Here is a 19823-nt window from a genome sequence, read left to right as displayed (position 1 = left end):
ACAAATCCTCTTGTGCTTTCATGTCCTCCCTTAACTCCATCCATGAGTGACACCTTCATGAACACTAAAGTGATGTTTGAGTAAATCATTCTTCTTCTTGCAATGTATTTTCAGTTCCTATCTTAACTAAAAAGTTGTGGCTTGGATCATGCCAGCTGGTGAATTTTATTAAAAACATTTTGGAATATGAGCTATTATTGATATTAGTGCATACAATTCATTGGGAATAATTTTCAAAAAACTTGAAAATCTGTAAAGTTTATTTTTTTAAAAAAAATGATTTATTCATTGTATAACTGTTGCTATTATAATATGAAATTCTAAAAATTCAGAAAACAAACAATAAATTCAATATAATTTTTTGCTATTATTACCAATTTAATCCCTTCCACTGCCTGAATAGGTCAAACAGGTGTTAGATAATTAAATTAACCTGTTGAAATTATAAGTTTTTAAGGTGTTTTATATATACAGATTTTGATGACTTTCCTGGGCCTATGAAAATACTAAAAGAGAAAAAAGAATACATAATTACTGACAGAGAATGGCCTTAGCAAATCTGTGCAGCAACTTATGGAAGCATAATGCAAATAGTTCTTTATTCTTAATAATTCAATCTTTCAGTTTGTGATTGAATCATTTTTTTAAATTCCAGCATTCAGCAAGTGGTTTTTATTATAAAGGAAAATAAATTTATAAAGAAAGATCAAGAAATCTGACAGATGATTGTGTAGGCCTTTACTGAAATCTCATCAAATCAGCCCACATAAAGAGGAGAACTGAAAAGTCTTCCAGCTTTACTGTTCCAAAATCCAACACCTAATCTAGCATACAGTAAATATTAGTAAATACCAATTTACTAACGTAGTGGTTAGTTTTCTGAATTTCCATAAACATATACAGACTTAGGCAGAGCGTCTTGAAAGCACATCCTGAAAGATCATTGCTGCATTTTCTAGCAAAGTATACAGAAAGAGTACGGTAGGGTTGAAAAAGTATGTTTTAGAGTTTCCACTTTATTTCTCAGGTTCTTTCTATAAATTCCAAAATGCATTGTTTAAAACATGATTGGAAAGATATAAGAATATTACTCAGTGTTTTCATTAAATGTTATGCTATTATATATTATTAAGTTATAAGCTGTTGATTCTTCATTTCATCAGTCTTAATTCCATAAGTAACATCTTTTTCTTTAAGTATTCTCAGACTATCACAACATTATTTCAATGCTTCTAAATTATTTAGATTGCAAGGTTCCAGTGTACCTGTACGGCTGTACATAAAACATAAAATTTTGAACTGCAGAATGTCAGCGTAAAAACAACAAAAATGAAATAAAATGATAAGAAAATATTTAGAAAACAATAATTTATAGAAAAAGAGCAACAAAAAAATCAACTTGAGTGTACTTAGTGTGTTAACCTTGTATCTTGCATAAGTAGCTGTGCTGAAGCAAATGGACGTTATTTTGTCCATTTATAATAAAATTAAGAGAATTATAACTCAGTTTAAATTTATCATGTCTCTGGATTTTATAAATGCAGTCATTCAGCTGCTAGAGTGACTGATTGACTACCTGATAGGCAGTATTTTCTTTTAGCTTTATTACTTTTAGCCTTATGGCTGATCCCTAGAGGACTATATTCATCCATGGTCCATGAGAGAATGATGTGATTTTATAAAGTATTCATCAAAGTTTATGCAGTTCTTCATAACACTAATTTAATTCTCCAGCTTAAAAAAAAAAATCTATTTAGTAATCTGAAAACTAAAGGCTGAATGAAGAAGGGGAGAATCTTCTAAAAGAATAAGCTATGTAAAACTTTTGAGAAAAATAGAGTTAATCAGAAATTGTCATTATGTTAAAATTCTTCACATTTTGGTACAATAATAATATAACATAATTATTACAAAATATTTTTAAATTCGTATTTTTTCTGATATCATACAATTCAAGCATTTTTAGTACAGCAACTTACATGAGATATTTATGAAAAAAGAAACAATCACATTTTTTATGACAATTTCACTTCCTATTCAAAGGAAAATAGGAAGATATTCCTATATTTCTCTATTTTTTTTCTCTGGATTATTATTAGTAGTTATAGTATTGTGATCAGCCTGTTACTTACTACTGTTGGCCCTGGCTAAGAAATTGTCAGGCTTGATGTAAGGAATGCAGATAGAAATTGCAGTCTTGGATGTAATTGCACTGTTTCGTTGAATGCCCCCTGTAGTACTCACTTCTGTGAAAATATAGAAACATTTAATCTTTCTATAAAAGTCTGGAAACATTAAGAGGAGTTTATGATATAAATATTTGCTCAGTGATAGGTAACAGAAAGAGAAATTACAAAACTAGATTACTATGGCCCTTACCTGAGTATTGGTGAGTTATATGGTTCCATTAAAAGTATGGTTCTGTCAGGACTGTAATGTTTTCATTATCTAATGCAGCATAGTCAACATGGCATGGCTCTGTGCTCTATATTGGGAGTCTAAGAGTGATACTGCTGGAACCACAGCCTGCCTTTCCTGGGTCAGACCTGCGAAGCAGACAGAACACCATGCGAAGGATTCCCTGTCCTCACTCTGTTCCACGTCGCTGAATGTGGTGACTTAAGGGGTAGGGGAGAGTGGTGACAAGTTCTGCCCAGTCCTGCAGTGCATCTGTTCTGTGACTACCTCACTGTCACAGGTGCCCTTGCATAAGAGGCAGGGGAGGTTCTCATCTCCCCTCTCTGCTGATCTGCAGTAGGACACAAGAAAATGGAGTGAAACTGTGTGAAGGGAAGCTAAGATTAGACATTAGGAAAAGGTTCTTCACTGAGAGATTGGTCACTGGAACAGGCTCCCCAGGAAAGTGTCAGTGACTTGAATGCTTCTCTTAGTCATATAGTTTAGTTTTAGGTAGTCCTATGACAAGCAGGAAGTTGAACTTGATGATCCTTATGGGTCCTTCTCAACCCAAGATATGATATGATTCCATGAGAGAATTATCCACTAAAAATACATCAATATTTTTAAATATTTTTGCACTCCTGCTACTATTGGTACATCCAAATTCAATAGTATACTATCAATCAGGTGTGAAGGCTGGACCACTAGACAGACACTTAAACATACCCAAACAGTGTTTTTAAAGATATGAATTTACTCAAATCAACTGCACAGAGAAAGATCCTTCATATATAAGAGTAGGATTGGTGAGCGGCAATAGTAAAATCGAGAGAAAAGCAAAACAAAATACGTGCCACTTTCACTGTCAAAGGTGAAAGAGGACCTTGTGCAGATAGATGGTGTAGATAGAGATCAGACGTCATGCCTCTTATGGGAGGGCAAAACACTGGAGCAATTCTCTTTGTTCCTTGTTTCCAGTTCCTGTGGAGGTTGTCGTCACCTTTTATATGTATTTTCACCACATAAATGATGTTTTATAGATAATAAATACTTGTTCTTTTTTTCTTTGTTATACTTTTAATCCGTATCAATCTTTATTATGACTAATAACTTACAACTTGTACATGTGCCTTGTATTTATGTTATGCTGTGACTGCGTTCTCAAAACCTCAGCCATGGCCTGGTGACTGGATTCTCTATCCTGGAACTAAATATCAATGTTTCCAATGGGCTTAAACTTATCTCTACTTTATTAAGAAGTGTCAAAAAAACCCAAAAAGTCAACTATTCTGTAGTTTTTCCATCATGTTGTCTATTTCTACACATCTGTACTGCAGCCACAATGGTGAGGTGTTCATATGAGCCTTGTATGCACTTAACCTGGATACCAGAAGGAAGGCAAACATGGTATCACATCTCACAAAGAAAAGAATGAAATGCTCAAGTACCAAAAACTTGAAGTGATTGAAATCTGTGCACCCTTGGAGTACAGGGTTTGCTCCATCCTTAAGTTCCCTGTACTAGAAGGAATAATAAGGTGATCAGGAAGTCAGAAAACCTCTATTTATTCTTTATCTACTCCATGTGCCTCCATCCATAAGGTATCAAAGCATGATGTAGCCATACACCACTCTTTCAGACCACAAACAGCAGTTTTGATTTCTTCCTCCAGCTGCAGAACAAAACAGATGAGCACCTGAGAATATAGCTATTTCTACTATCAAATAGATTGTCTCAACAAAGGACCATAAATTCTTTGTTGCTTGTTCATCTTTCTTCTGTTGCTCATTAAACATAGAAAAGGCAGACATAAATGGGCCAACTGCAGGATCTTGCAGCTGGGTCGATATCCTAGAAGACAACTTATTCTCCTGAAGTTTTTGTACTTATTATTGGATATTTCATCCTCTTTCACTTTTTCCTTTCCTTACTTTCAGAGTTTATGACCTAGAATATTCTTATGGTTTTGACGACAGTCTTCTGCTCTGTCCATCATATTTTTTACCTATCTCTTTCTGCGCATTTGGAGACTTCTTTTCAGAACTGCAGATAGTCTATTTTCCTCTAGATGGATTTTCCTGTGGATTTTGCCTATTAGTGTATTTTAGAAAAGTTTTCAGAACTTTCCATTTAGATCTCTTTTTATATATTTATGTATCTTCACAACCTATATATTCTCTAATCATCCCCTATCCTTATTGCACCTTGTAACTTTTCTGCTTCTAAATTAAGGATATCAATATATGCTTCAGAAGAAACTCCTTCTGGGTTTACATGTGATGTACAGGGTGCCCTGTTGGCCTGTCATCTCTACCTCTTGTTATATGTTTTTCTTTCTCTTTAGACAGCAGTTAGAGCTGCTTAACTTTCTACCTTGGCTTCTTATACTTATACTCCCTCATTAGTGCTGTTCACCAATTCACAGTGCTCAGTCCTCTGTGCTATGGAATTCATCTTACAACACTTCCTTCTGGTTTCCTACTAACAAAGATATTTTAAAATCTTTTTGTCATATAAAGTTCTCTCAGCCAAATCCTTTTGCATCTTCTGACTAAGGACATTTCAAAAGCTCAAATTACAGGTTCTTGGATTTTTTTGCGAAGTTTGATTTCACTCTGCACACAAATTCTGCCATAAGGAGATGGAACAAAAAAAAAAAAAAAAAAGAAAAAAAAATACAAAGCAAAAATCCTTGTAGATAAAACATGATTCTTCCTTATAAAGGACATCTTAAAAAATTAAAATTATTCACTCCTGTGCTTGTTTACAAGTTACTGTTTTCTAAGTTACAGGACTACCATGTAGTCAAAGATATTTCTGACACTGAGTTCTCTGAACATGCAGCCCATTTCAGTTCTTTTCTGTATTCTGCAGCTTGGAATAGATTATTTCAGAGGAAAACATGTGTCATTATTTCTGGGGAAAATAGGTGTCATTATTTCCTGTTTTTTCCACTAGAAAGAGCAGAAAATTTCTATTAATTTGGCTTGTTATTTCTATGGATAATTTACTATGGAGGGTACTTGTTCTAGTTAAATATCACATAACTCAGCAGGGAGTGAAGAAAACAAAATCTAAGTTTAGAATCCAGCTCTACAGTGGAGATTTTGTGGATTCCTTTTCCTAGATAATTATTTCCAGTAATTTTTATCCAGTATGTGTGCATCATAAACTAGTTGTGAGGTCAAAGTCATTAATACTTGTATTGTGTTTGAAGATGCTTGCAGAAAACATCAACAAGGGCCAAATATATTAATTACTTTTACAGTCTTAGACCCTAGGGAGAGTCAAACTCTAAAGTTATGTTAAAATATGCCTTCTGAGAACTACAATAATCTAACAAAAGACTGTTTCTGAGCCAGGTTGAATTTCTAGTTCATGGTACAGTAAAATAGGCAATTATGCAAGCAGAAAAGAACAGAATTCACTGGTGTGCTAATAATAACATAGATGGTGCCATGTTCATAGATTCACAGAGTGGTTTGAGTTGGAAGGGACCTTAAAGGTCTTCTGGTTCCAACCCCCCTGCCATGGTAAGGATGCCACCCACTGGCCACCTTGCTCAGAACCCCATCCAACCAGGCCTTGAACACTGCCAAGGATGTGACATCTAAAGCTTCTCTTGGAAACCTGTTTCAGTGTCTCACCACCCTCACAGTAAAGAATTTCTTCTTTATAGCTAATCTAAACCTGGTCTCTTTCAGTTTGAAGCCATTCCCCCTTGTCCTGTCACTACATGCCCTTGTAAAATGTCCATCTCCATCTCTCCCGTATATTTTCACTGTCCCCTTTGTGCACTCTTAGAATGTTCAAATTAAGCTTTAAATTGTGAAGGTCAAAGATCAACTTCATCAGAAGCAACATCTGACTATGTAGAAGACAGAGCAAGGCCTAGACCAAGTGATGATCACTAAGTGATCCCTATACTGTCATTTTTAAGCCCTGGCACAACTGATCATCTTCAATGGCTTTGGATTTCTGGTCCAGGTTTCAAACTAGAACAAACAATACATTTGTTTTACTGAGCATCAGTGGTCTTCAGCACACTGAAGCAAAGCAAAACCAGCTGGTGGTTTGACAGCTGATGTGCACAATGTAGCTGATACAATGATAGCACTACTCCCGTTCACTTCTCGACATGGCTGCTGTCAGGTTTTTAATAGGAATTGCTGATCCCCCCTGCAAAAGCCTAGAGAGCACATATCTTTTCCTCTCGTGGCAAGGGCTGAGATCAAAGGGGAGCTCTGCATCCTGAGTGGCACTTGGAAGTGTACTAGTGCCCTTGCACTTCTTCTGCCGGGTACCTGACCCATAAAAGCCAAAGAGCTGAGGTAACATTAAAAAATAAAGTTCGTCCTTACCACATTTGGGCAATGGAGTGTCCATCGTCCTGATCATAACCCACCAATTTCACTGTGTGATAGTGGTGAAATCAAGGAGTACAAGTCTCTTTCCACAAACTTTAAAGGGAATAGGTGCAAATCTACAGTTTCTAGAGGTTTCTGTTAGTTTCTGGGGGTTTATATATGTAGCCATGTTCATTCCAGCTAGGGAGAAGCATAGATGATATTAATTTGCTCTGTTCAATGCGCGTGTGCCCTGAAATAGTACTAATTAATATCTATTCATTATGACACTCAAATAAGACAGCACTAACTGTTAAACAGATCATTATATTGAAAATGGAATTGTTTTAATATATTTTAAAGTTATTAAACGTGTTCTTCAGTTTTCTTTCAAATTATTCTTCAAAATTGATTCTCCATATATTTTTTAAGTAAAATGAAATAAAAGTCTCATACAGTTGACCTATTAATAGATACATCTAGTTTCACAAATGAAGGAAATGTGAAAACTAGAAAAAATAAATTATTCCATTGAATGAAATAGAGACAAAGTATTTACTTTCATGGATTGACAATGTAGAAGTTTATACATCATGCTTTTGTGATATATGTCTTGATTATGACTGTTTTTATGGATAAGAAATGGAGGACTTGTAAACTTCACTTGTACAATTCCATGTTGGTTAGTGTACTCAGTTGTTTTTTTGTGTGTGTGTGGTTTTTTTTTTGTTGTTGTTGTTGTTTTTAATTGGTGGTGGTCGTGGTGGTTTTTTGCCTTTTTTTAACTTGCATCACTACAGTTGTTGAACATGATTTCTCTTATCCTTCTTTTACACAACTGCTATTTCAGAGAAGATGTTCTTTAGGAACAAGTATACATTCTAGTACTGCAGTTTATCTATAATAGGATGGTCCAAAAGTGCATTTCAAAATCAAGACAATGCTCTTCAGAACTTAAATACATTAAACAGAAAGCCTATTCACCTTTAAACAGAATAGTTATATAGACATATATCTATACATGTAGTTCAGTGTGGCTGAAGACATGAGACATTTGTGAATCATAAAGAGATAAAGCTTTTAGAAAAGACCAATCATCCTCACATTCTTATTTTTTAAAAAAAGTTCAGATTTTCAGATATAGCCATATTCTAGATGGTTACTAAAGAAATCTTCAATACAATAGGAAGTTATTTTATCTAATTTCTTTATACTTGTGTAGCAATTTTTATCTTTTAAAATTTTACTTTATCTTTGGGTCTTTTCTCTGTTAAATTTGTGGTTCACTCCCTTTTAATATGGAATAACATAACCAACAATAGGCCCGTTTTGCCTTCTTTATGATGAACTCATCTCTGTTTCAAGTGTGCCTACACGCTCATTCCCTTGATAATGGTGCTATGATAGAACAATTCACTTGTAAAAAGCAGATTTGTTGTCATATCATGAAATCCCCAATAAATGGAGAAATACCATTTACTTTTGCCTGTTTTTCTATGTTAGAATAAATATATAGTGTAAACAGACAATGTGAGGGAGTAAATAGTTGTGCCAAGGGTCTTGGATTTACAGGTGTGGTTTTTTTCATATTCGGCAGTATTTGGTGGGGAAAAGAATTTTGAAAGAATTGGGATAAAATGAGAAACAAGTTTTAAAGCCTTCTGATCTTCAGATTAGCCATGGGCTAGCCAGTCGTGTGCATATGATGATTGCATTTTGTTTTGTTTTGTTTTTTTTTTTTCAATTCTTTCCTATATACTTAATATCTGCACTTTACGGATGCACAGCTGGGGGGATCCTTGTTCATACTTTATTTCTGTGATGGAAGAGTTGAACAGAATGTAGAAAATATTTTGATTGAGGAAAAACTGTCAGTGGTAATGGCAAAAATTTCATGTTTTGAAGGACTGGTATATTCTGCTAAAATTTAGAGATGGTCTTTAAGGTTAGGAAATTATCTGTAATTTAAATAAACAGCAGACTTCAAAGTTTATATGACAATGTTTTTCCTGGTAGTATCTATCTACAGTGACACTTAGAAAGCAGAGAGAACTGATGACTTGTTTTTCACAAGTTCCAATGACTTGTTTAATCATAGTTTTCTGTCATGTATAGTTTCATATTATCCTGGCATCATTGAACAAAAGAAAAGAAAAAAAAACCACAAACCACAAAATACCCCTAACCCATTCTAGGCAATGGGAAGCAGGTATTTATTGCAATAAAAACAAATGTCTTCTGCAAAGAGGATGTGAATACACAAAATTATTGTAGCTAGGTAAGGATAAGAATTCAGCTCAGACATAGCTATTGTTTACATTTTCTAATTAAATCTTAATCACACTTGCGGGATTAGGGAAGTTTGTTTTCAATTTATGTAAAGGGAGACCCGAAATAAGGAAGAATATACCTAATGTTGACTGTAAGATCACAGATATGTTTGGAAAATCCAATCGATATTAGCTGAAATTTTCTTTAGTGTCTGTTGGAATGGAAATTGATGCTCTGAGACTTCCACTTCGTGTCATCTGCAACTAAGTTTGCTTTGGATGTTTCAGGTACTTCTGTGGTCCAAGTTACAGCTACTGATGCCGATGACCCTTCATATGGAAACAGTGCCAGAATAATTTACAGCATACTTCAAGGGCAGCCATATTTCTCTGTGGAACCAGAAACAGGTCATGAAAATTTTCATTATTTTCATTTACCATAAACTTTAAACTTTTTCTTTCATTTAAAAGATCTTAGATCACCTAAAAATTCTAATTAAAAAGTAACTAAAATGCAAGAGCATTTCTTGCTTTTTTCTCATGATTTGTAAATTTTATAATACATATAAAAACTCAAGACATATGAAATTATGAATTATAAGTAATTTTGCAGTGGTACTACTTATAACTTAAGATTTAAATAACAACATTTCTGATAAAGGCAAGAATAAATATTTTTTTCTTAGAAAATATTGTTCTTTTTCTCCTACTGATTCTGCTTGGATTAATGAAAGGTGTTCTTTCTGCTAAACCTTGTCTATAAATATCTTGAATAATTTTTAGCATGAAACTGGAAAGGGACCTGTGATGTAGAACAAGTATTCAACCAAGACTTAGCCCGCACAAAAGACTACTATAATTATAAGACTACAATAAGATTTATGGACAAAACTTTGTACTTTGAAACATTAAATGAATACTTTGGAGATGTATTTCAACACTAATATAAAAAAACGATGCAGCAGATTGCCGCACATAAGCAACAAATGCATTTTTAGCGATTTTGTTTTCCAATTTATTTCTTTTAGGCATCATCAGGACTGCATTGCCGAACATGAACAGAGAGAACAGGGAGCAGTACCAAGTAGTTATCCAGGCAAAGGACATGGGAGGCCAGATGGGTGGATTATCAGGAACCACCACCGTGAACATCACACTGACTGATGTCAACGACAATCCACCTCGCTTCCCCCAGAGTAAGCTGCATTTAATAGTTGACTTGTGCTGGAAGAGTTAAGCAATCACCATCTGGTTTAATTTAGAGTAAATCTAGATTATGGGGCACACATAAACAAAAGGCTTATGTGCTGATTATCATTATTATTATTAAAGCAGTATATTAAATGTTACAGCATTTTTTTTTGTTAGAAAACAGTTACATGATCAAATATAACTGCAGTAAACCTGGAATTCCTCCCAGTAATATGGGGAGCAATAGTAGGTGGACTTGTAAGAGCATTAGAGCAATGTTTTTGCTTTCCTTACCTATTGCTTAAATCCTACATGCTCTCCCACTGGAGAATGAAACATGTTGTAATTCTAGAAATGCAGAAATGTTTAAATTGAAGTATCTGCTTAAATATTTAATCATGAAGAATGTGGAAAAGAAATTACTCAAAGGGAATCAGACAGATTTGTACTTTTTCAGTTACAGAGCTACAAAACAACATAGAAATTTTCTCAAATTAAAGTAAATTACGTTTAACTTTTTTAGGTTTTTTACAGATTTACTGAAGATTTTTATAATGCTTTTTTGTCTTTTGATAATACAGCTGTCAAGACTTTGTATCCTCAAACCAAAACGTAAAAATGTTCTTGGTCTCCCTCTAATATGGAAATATTAAACTATGTAACATGGAACTTGTAACAGTTAAGGATTTTAAATACATTTGAAGCCTTTTGCATAAAATTGAAGTTGCAATATTTGCAGGATGATTTAGATTTACTTAATACGTAGAGGATTTAGAGTATCCTCACCACACATTTTAGACACTGTATAATTCTACTCAATCCAGTAGTTACTGATGCACTCTTCTTGATCAAAATAACAGAATCAGCTTCAAATTATGTTCTTTATGGCACAACTGGAGTACATCATTATGTTCAATTTAATATTGTAGTTAATATATATATGTTTAGCTAAGATGTTTATCAGCATGTACACACTTGAAATAAAAAAGTCATGCACCATTAAGTAGAATTTGTGTATTTCTGCAAAGGACTTATTCTGAACAGAATTTACTGTTAATTTATCATTTTATTTTCTTCATTTTCCTACAATATTCTTATTTAATATTTTTGTTGTTTCCATTTGTGTATAGAAGATTATGCTACTTTCATTATTGTGTAGGAGAGGAATGTTGTATTACTCCTCTCTGGACACACTGAAGAAGACTGTTCAAAGAGGTGTCATGTTCAAAGCCACACAAAAAAAAAAGGCTTAAAAAAAAGTAACAGTTAAACATCAGACAGCACAAAAGCTTCAAAAGTGCATATTTATACTTTTCATTTTCTTTTTTCTTGTTTCTTAAACAGTGTGTTAAATTAGAAATTAGAATGATGTACTCAGCTTTCTAGACCATTTCAACATGATTTATCTGGGAGTCCAACAAAATATTTGAGAAAGAGAAGGATTTAATGTAGCATCTCTGCATTTTTCTTTAATGTCAGTTTAAATCAGATGTATCATTTGCTTTAAAGAAACTTAATTTTACTCCCATGGGCTTTTACTGTTGTTTGATTTTTCTCTCTACTTTCTCTCTGCCAATTTCTTTGTTAGATATAAATGCATGTTTCATTGGAGATGAAAACTAAAACATTTATAAAGATGACACATTTTACTTGATGTATGAAAGTAAAAATAGCTATTGACTGTTTAAAAAATTATATTTAATCTCAAAATGGAAATAGACATTATAATGATTCATTATTTTAACAGAGTTCAATGAGACTGCTGGAATTGAAACTGATTAAGTTAAAGTATTTTCATTCTATTCCATTAATAAAAACATCCAGATGTATTAGGTTGATGAAACAATAATATTCATATCAGATTTATAAATTACCAGGCTAAGTATTAGAATGCCCATTATGTTTCTGCAGGACTCAGCATATTACAGCTGTATGTTTCAAAAAGATATTTAATACCAGCTTAAATTTCTCCCACAAGAAACTCATATAGAAATCGTGGAAAATTTGACATAATGTATTGTATCATACTTTCTAAAAAATATAGATATCTATATAAAAGAACCACAATTCCTCTATTGTTTACTTTATGAAGCAAGGATTCTTCAGAATATTTTTCTCTTCTTAAAAATATACTAAAACCCATATAGATAACAGTGGTGATAAGATTGAAAAATTTTCAAGGTGCTACAGGAAGGTCTTCAAAGACCTCAGACATTGAATCTCTATTTCAACTGTAATATTTCCAAATGTTCTCAAAAGTAAGGAGATGGTGTTGATCAGTGACAAATGGAAATGCGGTTTATGGACTTAGAAGCCTGAGTCTGAATGAAACTCAGTGCACCTGAATTACAGCAGCCCACGTCTCCTGTGGGACTGTAGCTTGTAGTACTTCATAATATTTATCATTAGAAGCCCATACAAGAGTGAATGGGAAGAAGGATAAATGGAAAAATAAGATTTTTTTTTTTTCATTCTCTATGACTGACTGAAGTATTTGCAGTCCCAAATGTATAGACTTCAATCCTCGAGCTGATTTCTGCTCTCCTTAGTATATGGAAAAGTATTCCTTTCCTTGATCCTCCCATTTCTTTTCCTGACAGACAAATGAAAGGACATCATTCCCTGGGTTAAATGCAAAGAGTAAATTACTTTCCTTGAGAAGAGAGAAATAAGATTGACAGCAGAGTTTTGTGAGGGTGATTCTACTTTGGTGCACTCTGTATTCCGATACAGTGTCTGAAGCTGCACTGTATCCCGTACTTACTTAATGCATTAAATGTCTTCAGTGACAAAAATAATGAAATGAAGCATCTTATACTATGGTGGAGATTTCTAGAAATGGATAGGTTAGATTAAAAATTATCTTTTAGATGATAAGTTTCTGGTTATTTTCCCTTTCTGTTTCCACTACCTTATTAGCAATTCATGATATGAGCTCTTAGCACTTTATAGACTAAATTAGTGACTTGGGTGGTGCACTGGGAGTCAAAGTAGTGTCCACAAGGCATAGCTTAGGGATGTAGTTTTACGTGCAAAAGATAAAAAATGTGGGGAGTCACTGACACCTCACAAAAATAATTATTAACATTTAATTGCAAACTAAATGTGAATGCATTAATTTTTAAATTTTTTTGGTTTTTTTTTAAGTTTGTCAGATACGAATATAATAATGCAATGGAACAGAAAAAATAACTCTGTAGAAACAGAAAAAAAATCTCAAATGACCCAGAAAATAATAGAGTTTTTTTTGTAGTGAGTGTCACTCTGTGGCTGGCTTGAAATACATCAATAATCCTCAAATGACTCATGCTTTCCTGAGATATGATAAAACCATTTTGCCAGTGGGCTTTCCATACAGCTGTGCCAATCTCTCCCCATGATTGTTCTTGATTGCACAAAACTAATATGCCCTTAATGAACTTCTCTGTACTACTTATTTGTGGCAATGTATGTATGTGTTGCTTTTTGTGTAGACTGTTCCACTTTTTACTGTTGTGGTTGCTGCCCTTTACTATTTCCACTTTTGTGTTATTTGAAGCATACTTCTAACTCCTTTAACTTAGGTAGTCTCTTAAGTAGAACAGAAAATCTTGAAAAACGTAACTAAGGCCATAGAAAAAAATGTTTTCCAAGATGGATTTGATGAATTCACTTTCATCTTTGGAATGACAACTGTAGATGCATTCATTTTAAAATATTTTTTCTGAGAATTCTTCATAGACCATTATGTACCACACATGTTTTTCTAGTGTATGTTCCAACAGATGAGATCAAATATGTGCACCCTTATTTACAGTTTTCACAGTAAGACTAGGACATAGGATGCTGAAATAAATGGTAAGATACTTATTTCATTTTACTGCAGCATTTCTGAATGATGACAGTTTTATTCCTACATATTTTATCAGCTATATGACACTATCATAAAGGGATATAACTGAGATAAGAAAAGTAGCACAAACCAAGAATTGCAATATTCATAAGCCTATTTAAGTGTGAAATACTTCTTTAACAAGTATAAACACAATTATACTTGTTAAATATACCTTAACAAGTATAGGCCCACATTCTGCTCATAGATTTTTAAAACACCTCACCCTACATTAATATGTTAGTCAAATTTATTTAATATGATGTCTTACTATCTGATTTTGAAAGCTGAAATGTCAGTCTGTTGCATAGAATTGCCCAGCAAGATCAAGGAATTCAATTCTTGTTATTGCTTCCATGATAAAATATATCTCAAAGATTGCCCTTAGATATTAAGGGGTAAAAAAGAAGAGTGAAACCTTGCAAGAGCACAAAGCAGTCTTTCCAGATGATATTTCATGAATGGAAGAAAAACGAGGACAAGAAAATTACAAAGAAAAGAAAGGCAAGAAGAGTGCAGATATAGTTGATTCTTCTCTGAGACAGAATAAAGGTCTTTCTCAACCCTAGTTTTCTACAATTTTGTTTTCAGTCTTCCATATAAAGTTTTCCTCTGGATAGTTCTTTGCCTTGTATTTTGTCCATTGTCTAAGTATAAAATGGCATGTTCTCTAGAATAAAAAATACACAAAATTATGTTACCAGCTCCCGTGTCACACAGTGTTACTTCATGTATGCTGCTTCATGCCTGTGGGGGTCCTGAATGGCTCTTTGTCTCTTTGACAGGTACCATCCATCTCCGCATTCCTGAGTCCTCCCCAGTTGGGACAGCCATTGGCAGTGTTAAAGCCACAGATGCGGACACTGGAAAGAATGCAGAAGTAGAGTACAGAATTATAGATGGCGATGGGACTGATATGTTTGATATTGTGACACAGAAGGACACACAGGAAGGCATCATCACTGTGCGAAAGGTGTTTATTAACAGCATTCACTAAATTATTTTGATGTCAGTGTTATGTCACAAACGTTCATCGTGTGATAACACATGCTAGCTGCTTAACATTTGCAAGCATCCCCCACCAGTGTGACTGAAAGGCACCATTGCCTTTTAAGATGCACTGGAAGTAAAAGGTGGTGACCATATCTGAGATGCAGTATAGGTTTAAAGCATCGTTGTCAGCAAAGTATGAAAAACTGCATCAGCCCCAATGTGTTAGTACTAATTCTCTCTGTGATTTCAAATGCAGACTTCTTAGGTATTTCTCTAACCTGTTTTCTTCAGCAAGCAATCAGCAGCTCACCCACTAATGAGAGACACAGATTTTCCTTCCCTGTGAGATTCTCATCTACTCGGGTGAGATGAGATCTGTATGCCAGAGCACAGACATGAGTTACAAACTGTATGGTTTTGTTCCTGTTTCCGATTTATGAGAGGATTGCCACATGAGCCATGTGTATGTAATGAAGGTGTTCCTGTTCCAGAGCTAGGTTTAGTTCTGCCCTCTGTCTTGCACTATCAGAGCACTTTCAGATCTTCTCAGTCTAAGGTCTCCCAAGTAGAAATGCCACTCTCCTACTTCTCAAAAATTTCTCTTCTAGAAGTCCCTTGGTCTTTGTCTTTGGGACTTTGAAATGAACTCCAAAGAGTTCAGGCACCATTTTTAACATAAGGCACTGTTTATATTAGCTTTCTAAACAAATGTCCTTAAGCATAGAATAATGAAATAAACAATGATATAAAAGATACCTCCACATCTTTTGATAATGGCAGCCAAGGAAGAGAGAAGCTCTGCAAAGGGTGTTCCTTTTTAATTTGTTTTATTGTGTTTATAGTCAGTGTAGTTGTTTATCTGGGAAAAAATGAAGAAAAACCCAAAAAAGGAGGTCTTATCTTTTTCCTTGTCCTAGTTCGTGAAGGCTTTTCTTGAGATGCTCCTTTCTTTCTTGCTTCAGATTTTCAGACAGACTATTATATTAAATCAATAGTGTCTTGAAAAAAAGTTCTAGTAGCTGAATCAAGCATAAGAAATTTATTTAATTATAATACAGCAGTTCCAAAAATGTCAATAAATACTAATGAAAAAGATCTGATTTTGTCATTAAGCATCTGACAGAATTTGCATTTTTCAGGATGCTTTCTCAGTCATGAATAAGTAGTTTATTCAGTACCACAGACAACAGCACTAACAAGCAAGGAAGGAGATGAGAATGCTAAGTTCATTGATTCATTAAAATAGTCTCTTTTTTATCATTATCATTTATCCATTTTGATTGTAATTTCTGTTTTCAGTGGTGAATAACAAAAATAGCTTGTGTTCCTTTACAAAGCCTGTAAGTTATTAAGACTGTATTTATTATCTGCTGTGAAAGAACATTCTCTATACAAATTTTTCTATACAATTTCTCACAGACAAAACAATTGATTTTCCACAGTTTCATATATTTGGGCAAGAGTTTTGTTCATCACTTTTGATGTACTGGAATGCCTCTATAATCCACAGGTTTCAAATCCATGTTTTGCACTTTAGATGGACAAGATGTCCAAACTGGATGTGCATGTTATAGTAGCAAGTTTACATATTCATGGTGCACATTCTGCCAGATTAAATCAATTAGAATAAATCAGGACTAGCATGTCTTCTTTGCATTTAGGATTGAAGCCAGTGTCCCTTAACAGCTGAATGATACACAGCAGTAGCCTCAGATCTAGGTTAAATAGTTGCATTTCACAATTGTATTCATAGATACTCTCCCATCTGCTCTGTCTACTTTTTTAAAACAAGACGGGGCAGTGGGGAAACTCATTCTTTCACTGGACTGCATCTTTCTGCTTTTGAATAGTGTATTTAAATATCTAACCTGTCACTTTGGCATCTTCAGTGAACATTAATTAGTATTAAAAAGCAGCTATGCAGAAAAAAATAAGTCATCAACCACCCATTTTGATGAATGAAAACCACCAGTTCTATATCTCTCTGAGAATCTGTGGGAGTTAATAAAGTCTTCTCTCTGTCAGTAAGGTAGATTTTCAGCTTGCTCATTTCCTTAGAATCATTAATTAGCTAACACTTTTCATCTATGACAGCAAGAAAAATTTGAGGGAATAGAATGCTTTTCAATCCAAGATGATTTCTAATTATAACTGTGTACTGTTCCTCCTTCCATTTTAAAAAGGAACTGCTGACAAAAATGTCAAATATATTAAAAAAAAAATCCTCTGATGTTGGATTCATTAAATTAAATTAAAAGGAACACGATTAAATCCTACTGTTTCTCTAGATATAGAGACACTTTCCTCAAAAGACACCTAAAACATTCCTGATATATAAGCTTGACAATAAAATACTCTGGTCATTTTGATTATCCAGGAGTTTACAGAATTTCCTATGAAATATTAGTTTTTAATACCTTGTTCTGGAAGGTTTGTATTTCCAGTCAGTATCTCAAGCATTTTAAATGGTTATATGATTGTTTCAAATCCATATTCTTGTGCAACAGCTTCAGAATTCCCTGAATAATTGGTTAATATGCACTGGAAATATTTTTGTCATTAATTCTGAGATGATTTAACTAATATTTAGGAAAAGATACTTGTTCTAAAAACAATGTTAATTTCTTATTAGAGAAAGTTACTCCTGTGGTGGGGAAAATATTAATTCATGTTGATGTTCCCACAATGCAGGGCAGGATCTGATAAGGCTTGAGCCCTCTTCAGTTTCTGTTATGTACATAGGTCAACATCTGTCAATATGTAAATCTAATTTAATAAAATTTATCTCAATTTTCATTTTTAGCCACTGGACTATGAGACAAGACGACTTTATACTTTGAAAGTAGAAGCTGAAAATACCCATGTGGATCCCCGTTTCTATTACCTTGGGCCTTTCAAAGACACAACTATTGTGAAAATCTCCGTAGAAGATGTAGATGAACCTCCTGTTTTCAGCAGGTCTTCTTACCTTTTTGAGGTGCATGAAGATATTGAGCTGGGGACAATAATAGGAACAGTAATGGCACGGGATCCTGATTCTGCCTCAAGTCCAATAAGGTAATACTTCATTGTCTGTAAACATATTATTTGCTAAAGAAATCAAGATAAATAGTAATGCAACATCAATTTCACATAGAGGTTTTCTTCTCTTACTTATTAGTGTCCCAGAGATAGGCAGAATTGAGAATGGTGCTGTCTGTAAACCTACAAACATGTCAGGCAACAGCAATTTACTTGCACACAAGAGACAGACAGAATATTTTCCAGTGCCTGAATTCATAGAAAACTTGATTTCAAGTAGGCCCATCAGGATTGCTTCTTGCTTCACACTGTGAAAAGCTTTTAGAGTGCTGATGGAACAAGTTCTAGTCTTCACTAAAACTAACATCATGTATGAAGTAAAGTGAAATGTTTATCATATAAGCCAAGTAGTCTCAAATCAAGTCTCTCTGGAAAACAGCAGGGTTTTGTTTTATTATAGTTCGGAGTTATTAGAGTAAGCTAGTATTAAAAAGCCCACATTTGATCAAGTTTTTATTGCACTATCAGAAGTTTTTATTGGCTGTTCTTATATCCTTCTTTGGTTGATTTTATATTAGTTTTGGTGTTGACTTGTTTGTTGGGGTTTTATTTGACAACAGCCACCAAAACCCTATCGATTCATATAACAGCATTTTTTATTTAGCTCAGTTTAGTTAAGTACTGTAAGTGAAACCAGATGCAGTTGATGAACAGTTTAGATCACTCATAAATTTTCATAGGAACATAAACATTTGTTTCTATGGTACTATACAAGTGTACTATATAACTTTTTTTTTAAAAATGGCCCAATTCTGACACATATTCTGATAATCATTCTGCATTTGGCAAAATCCTACGTTTAATTCCACATGAAAGGTTCAATTCTAATTTTAAGGCAATGTGAATTATTAAAAAAAAAAAAAAGGACGAAAGAGAAATTTTCTGATGCTAGTTTGACACCACCATATCATTCTGGTGGACATCTTGACTGCCACAAATACAGCAGCTGAAGAAATATAGAAGGTCCTTTAACATCTATGCGTGAAAGTGAGAGTTCTGAATTTGGACTTATTTTTATATAGTGGGAGGTTTGTTTGTTTGTTTTATCTTGATCTCTAGTGAATTAATACATCCTAAATAGTAGAGGCTGAGCTTATATCAGTACTTTTGAATAGCTTGTAAATTGGCTGTCAGTCTCAGTCTTAAGAAACAGTATATCAAACACCACATTTCTTTCATGACTGAATTAATTCTTTAATTAATATATTGAAATTCTGATTTTTTTAAATAATTCTCATATATTTTTACCAAAAGTTCCAATTATCAAATATTGCACTACTGTGCCACGTTTTTAAAACTTAGATTTTAAGTCCTTATTCTAGGGAACTAACCTTCAGAATTCTCAAGAAGCATTTATAGAAACTAAATATATGTCTTTTCAAAACCAACCTTTGTAATGTAGAACACAAAACCTGTACTGACTTGTGAAATATGTTTTCTTTGACTTTGTATCATTTTGATGATATTTTATATCTCGTTCTCATATGTAGGTTTTCTCTGGATCGTCACACTGACCTTGACAGGATATTTAACATTCATTCTGGAAACGGCTCCATCTATACTTCTAAGCCACTTGACCGTGAGATATCCCAATGGCACAATCTCAGTGTTATAGCAGCTGAGATTAGTAAGCTGATTTGGTTTTTTTTTCCTTTCAGTTTTCCTTAGCCT

General features: G+C 33.8%; 1 protein-coding gene across 1 annotated transcript in view; it reads left to right on the top strand.

Moving 5' to 3' along the window:
- The window catches only part of CDH10 (cadherin 10), a 55832-nt gene that overhangs the window by 23491 nt on the left and 12518 nt on the right, over nucleotides 1-19823 (top strand). The window contains exons 3-7 of the mRNA XM_063400449.1: nucleotides 9305-9424; nucleotides 10045-10212; nucleotides 14864-15051; nucleotides 17875-18128; nucleotides 19643-19779. Of these exons, the coding sequence (XP_063256519.1) occupies nucleotides 9305-9424; nucleotides 10045-10212; nucleotides 14864-15051; nucleotides 17875-18128; nucleotides 19643-19779 (867 nt within the window). The remainder of the gene's footprint in view (nucleotides 1-9304; nucleotides 9425-10044; nucleotides 10213-14863; nucleotides 15052-17874; nucleotides 18129-19642; nucleotides 19780-19823) is intronic.

The sequence above is a fragment of the Prinia subflava genome, chromosome 1 (genome assembly GCF_021018805.1).
Source record: "Prinia subflava isolate CZ2003 ecotype Zambia chromosome 1, Cam_Psub_1.2, whole genome shotgun sequence".
Taxonomy (NCBI): domain Eukaryota; kingdom Metazoa; phylum Chordata; class Aves; order Passeriformes; family Cisticolidae; genus Prinia; species Prinia subflava.
This window is presented reverse-complemented; position numbering and strand designations above follow the sequence as displayed.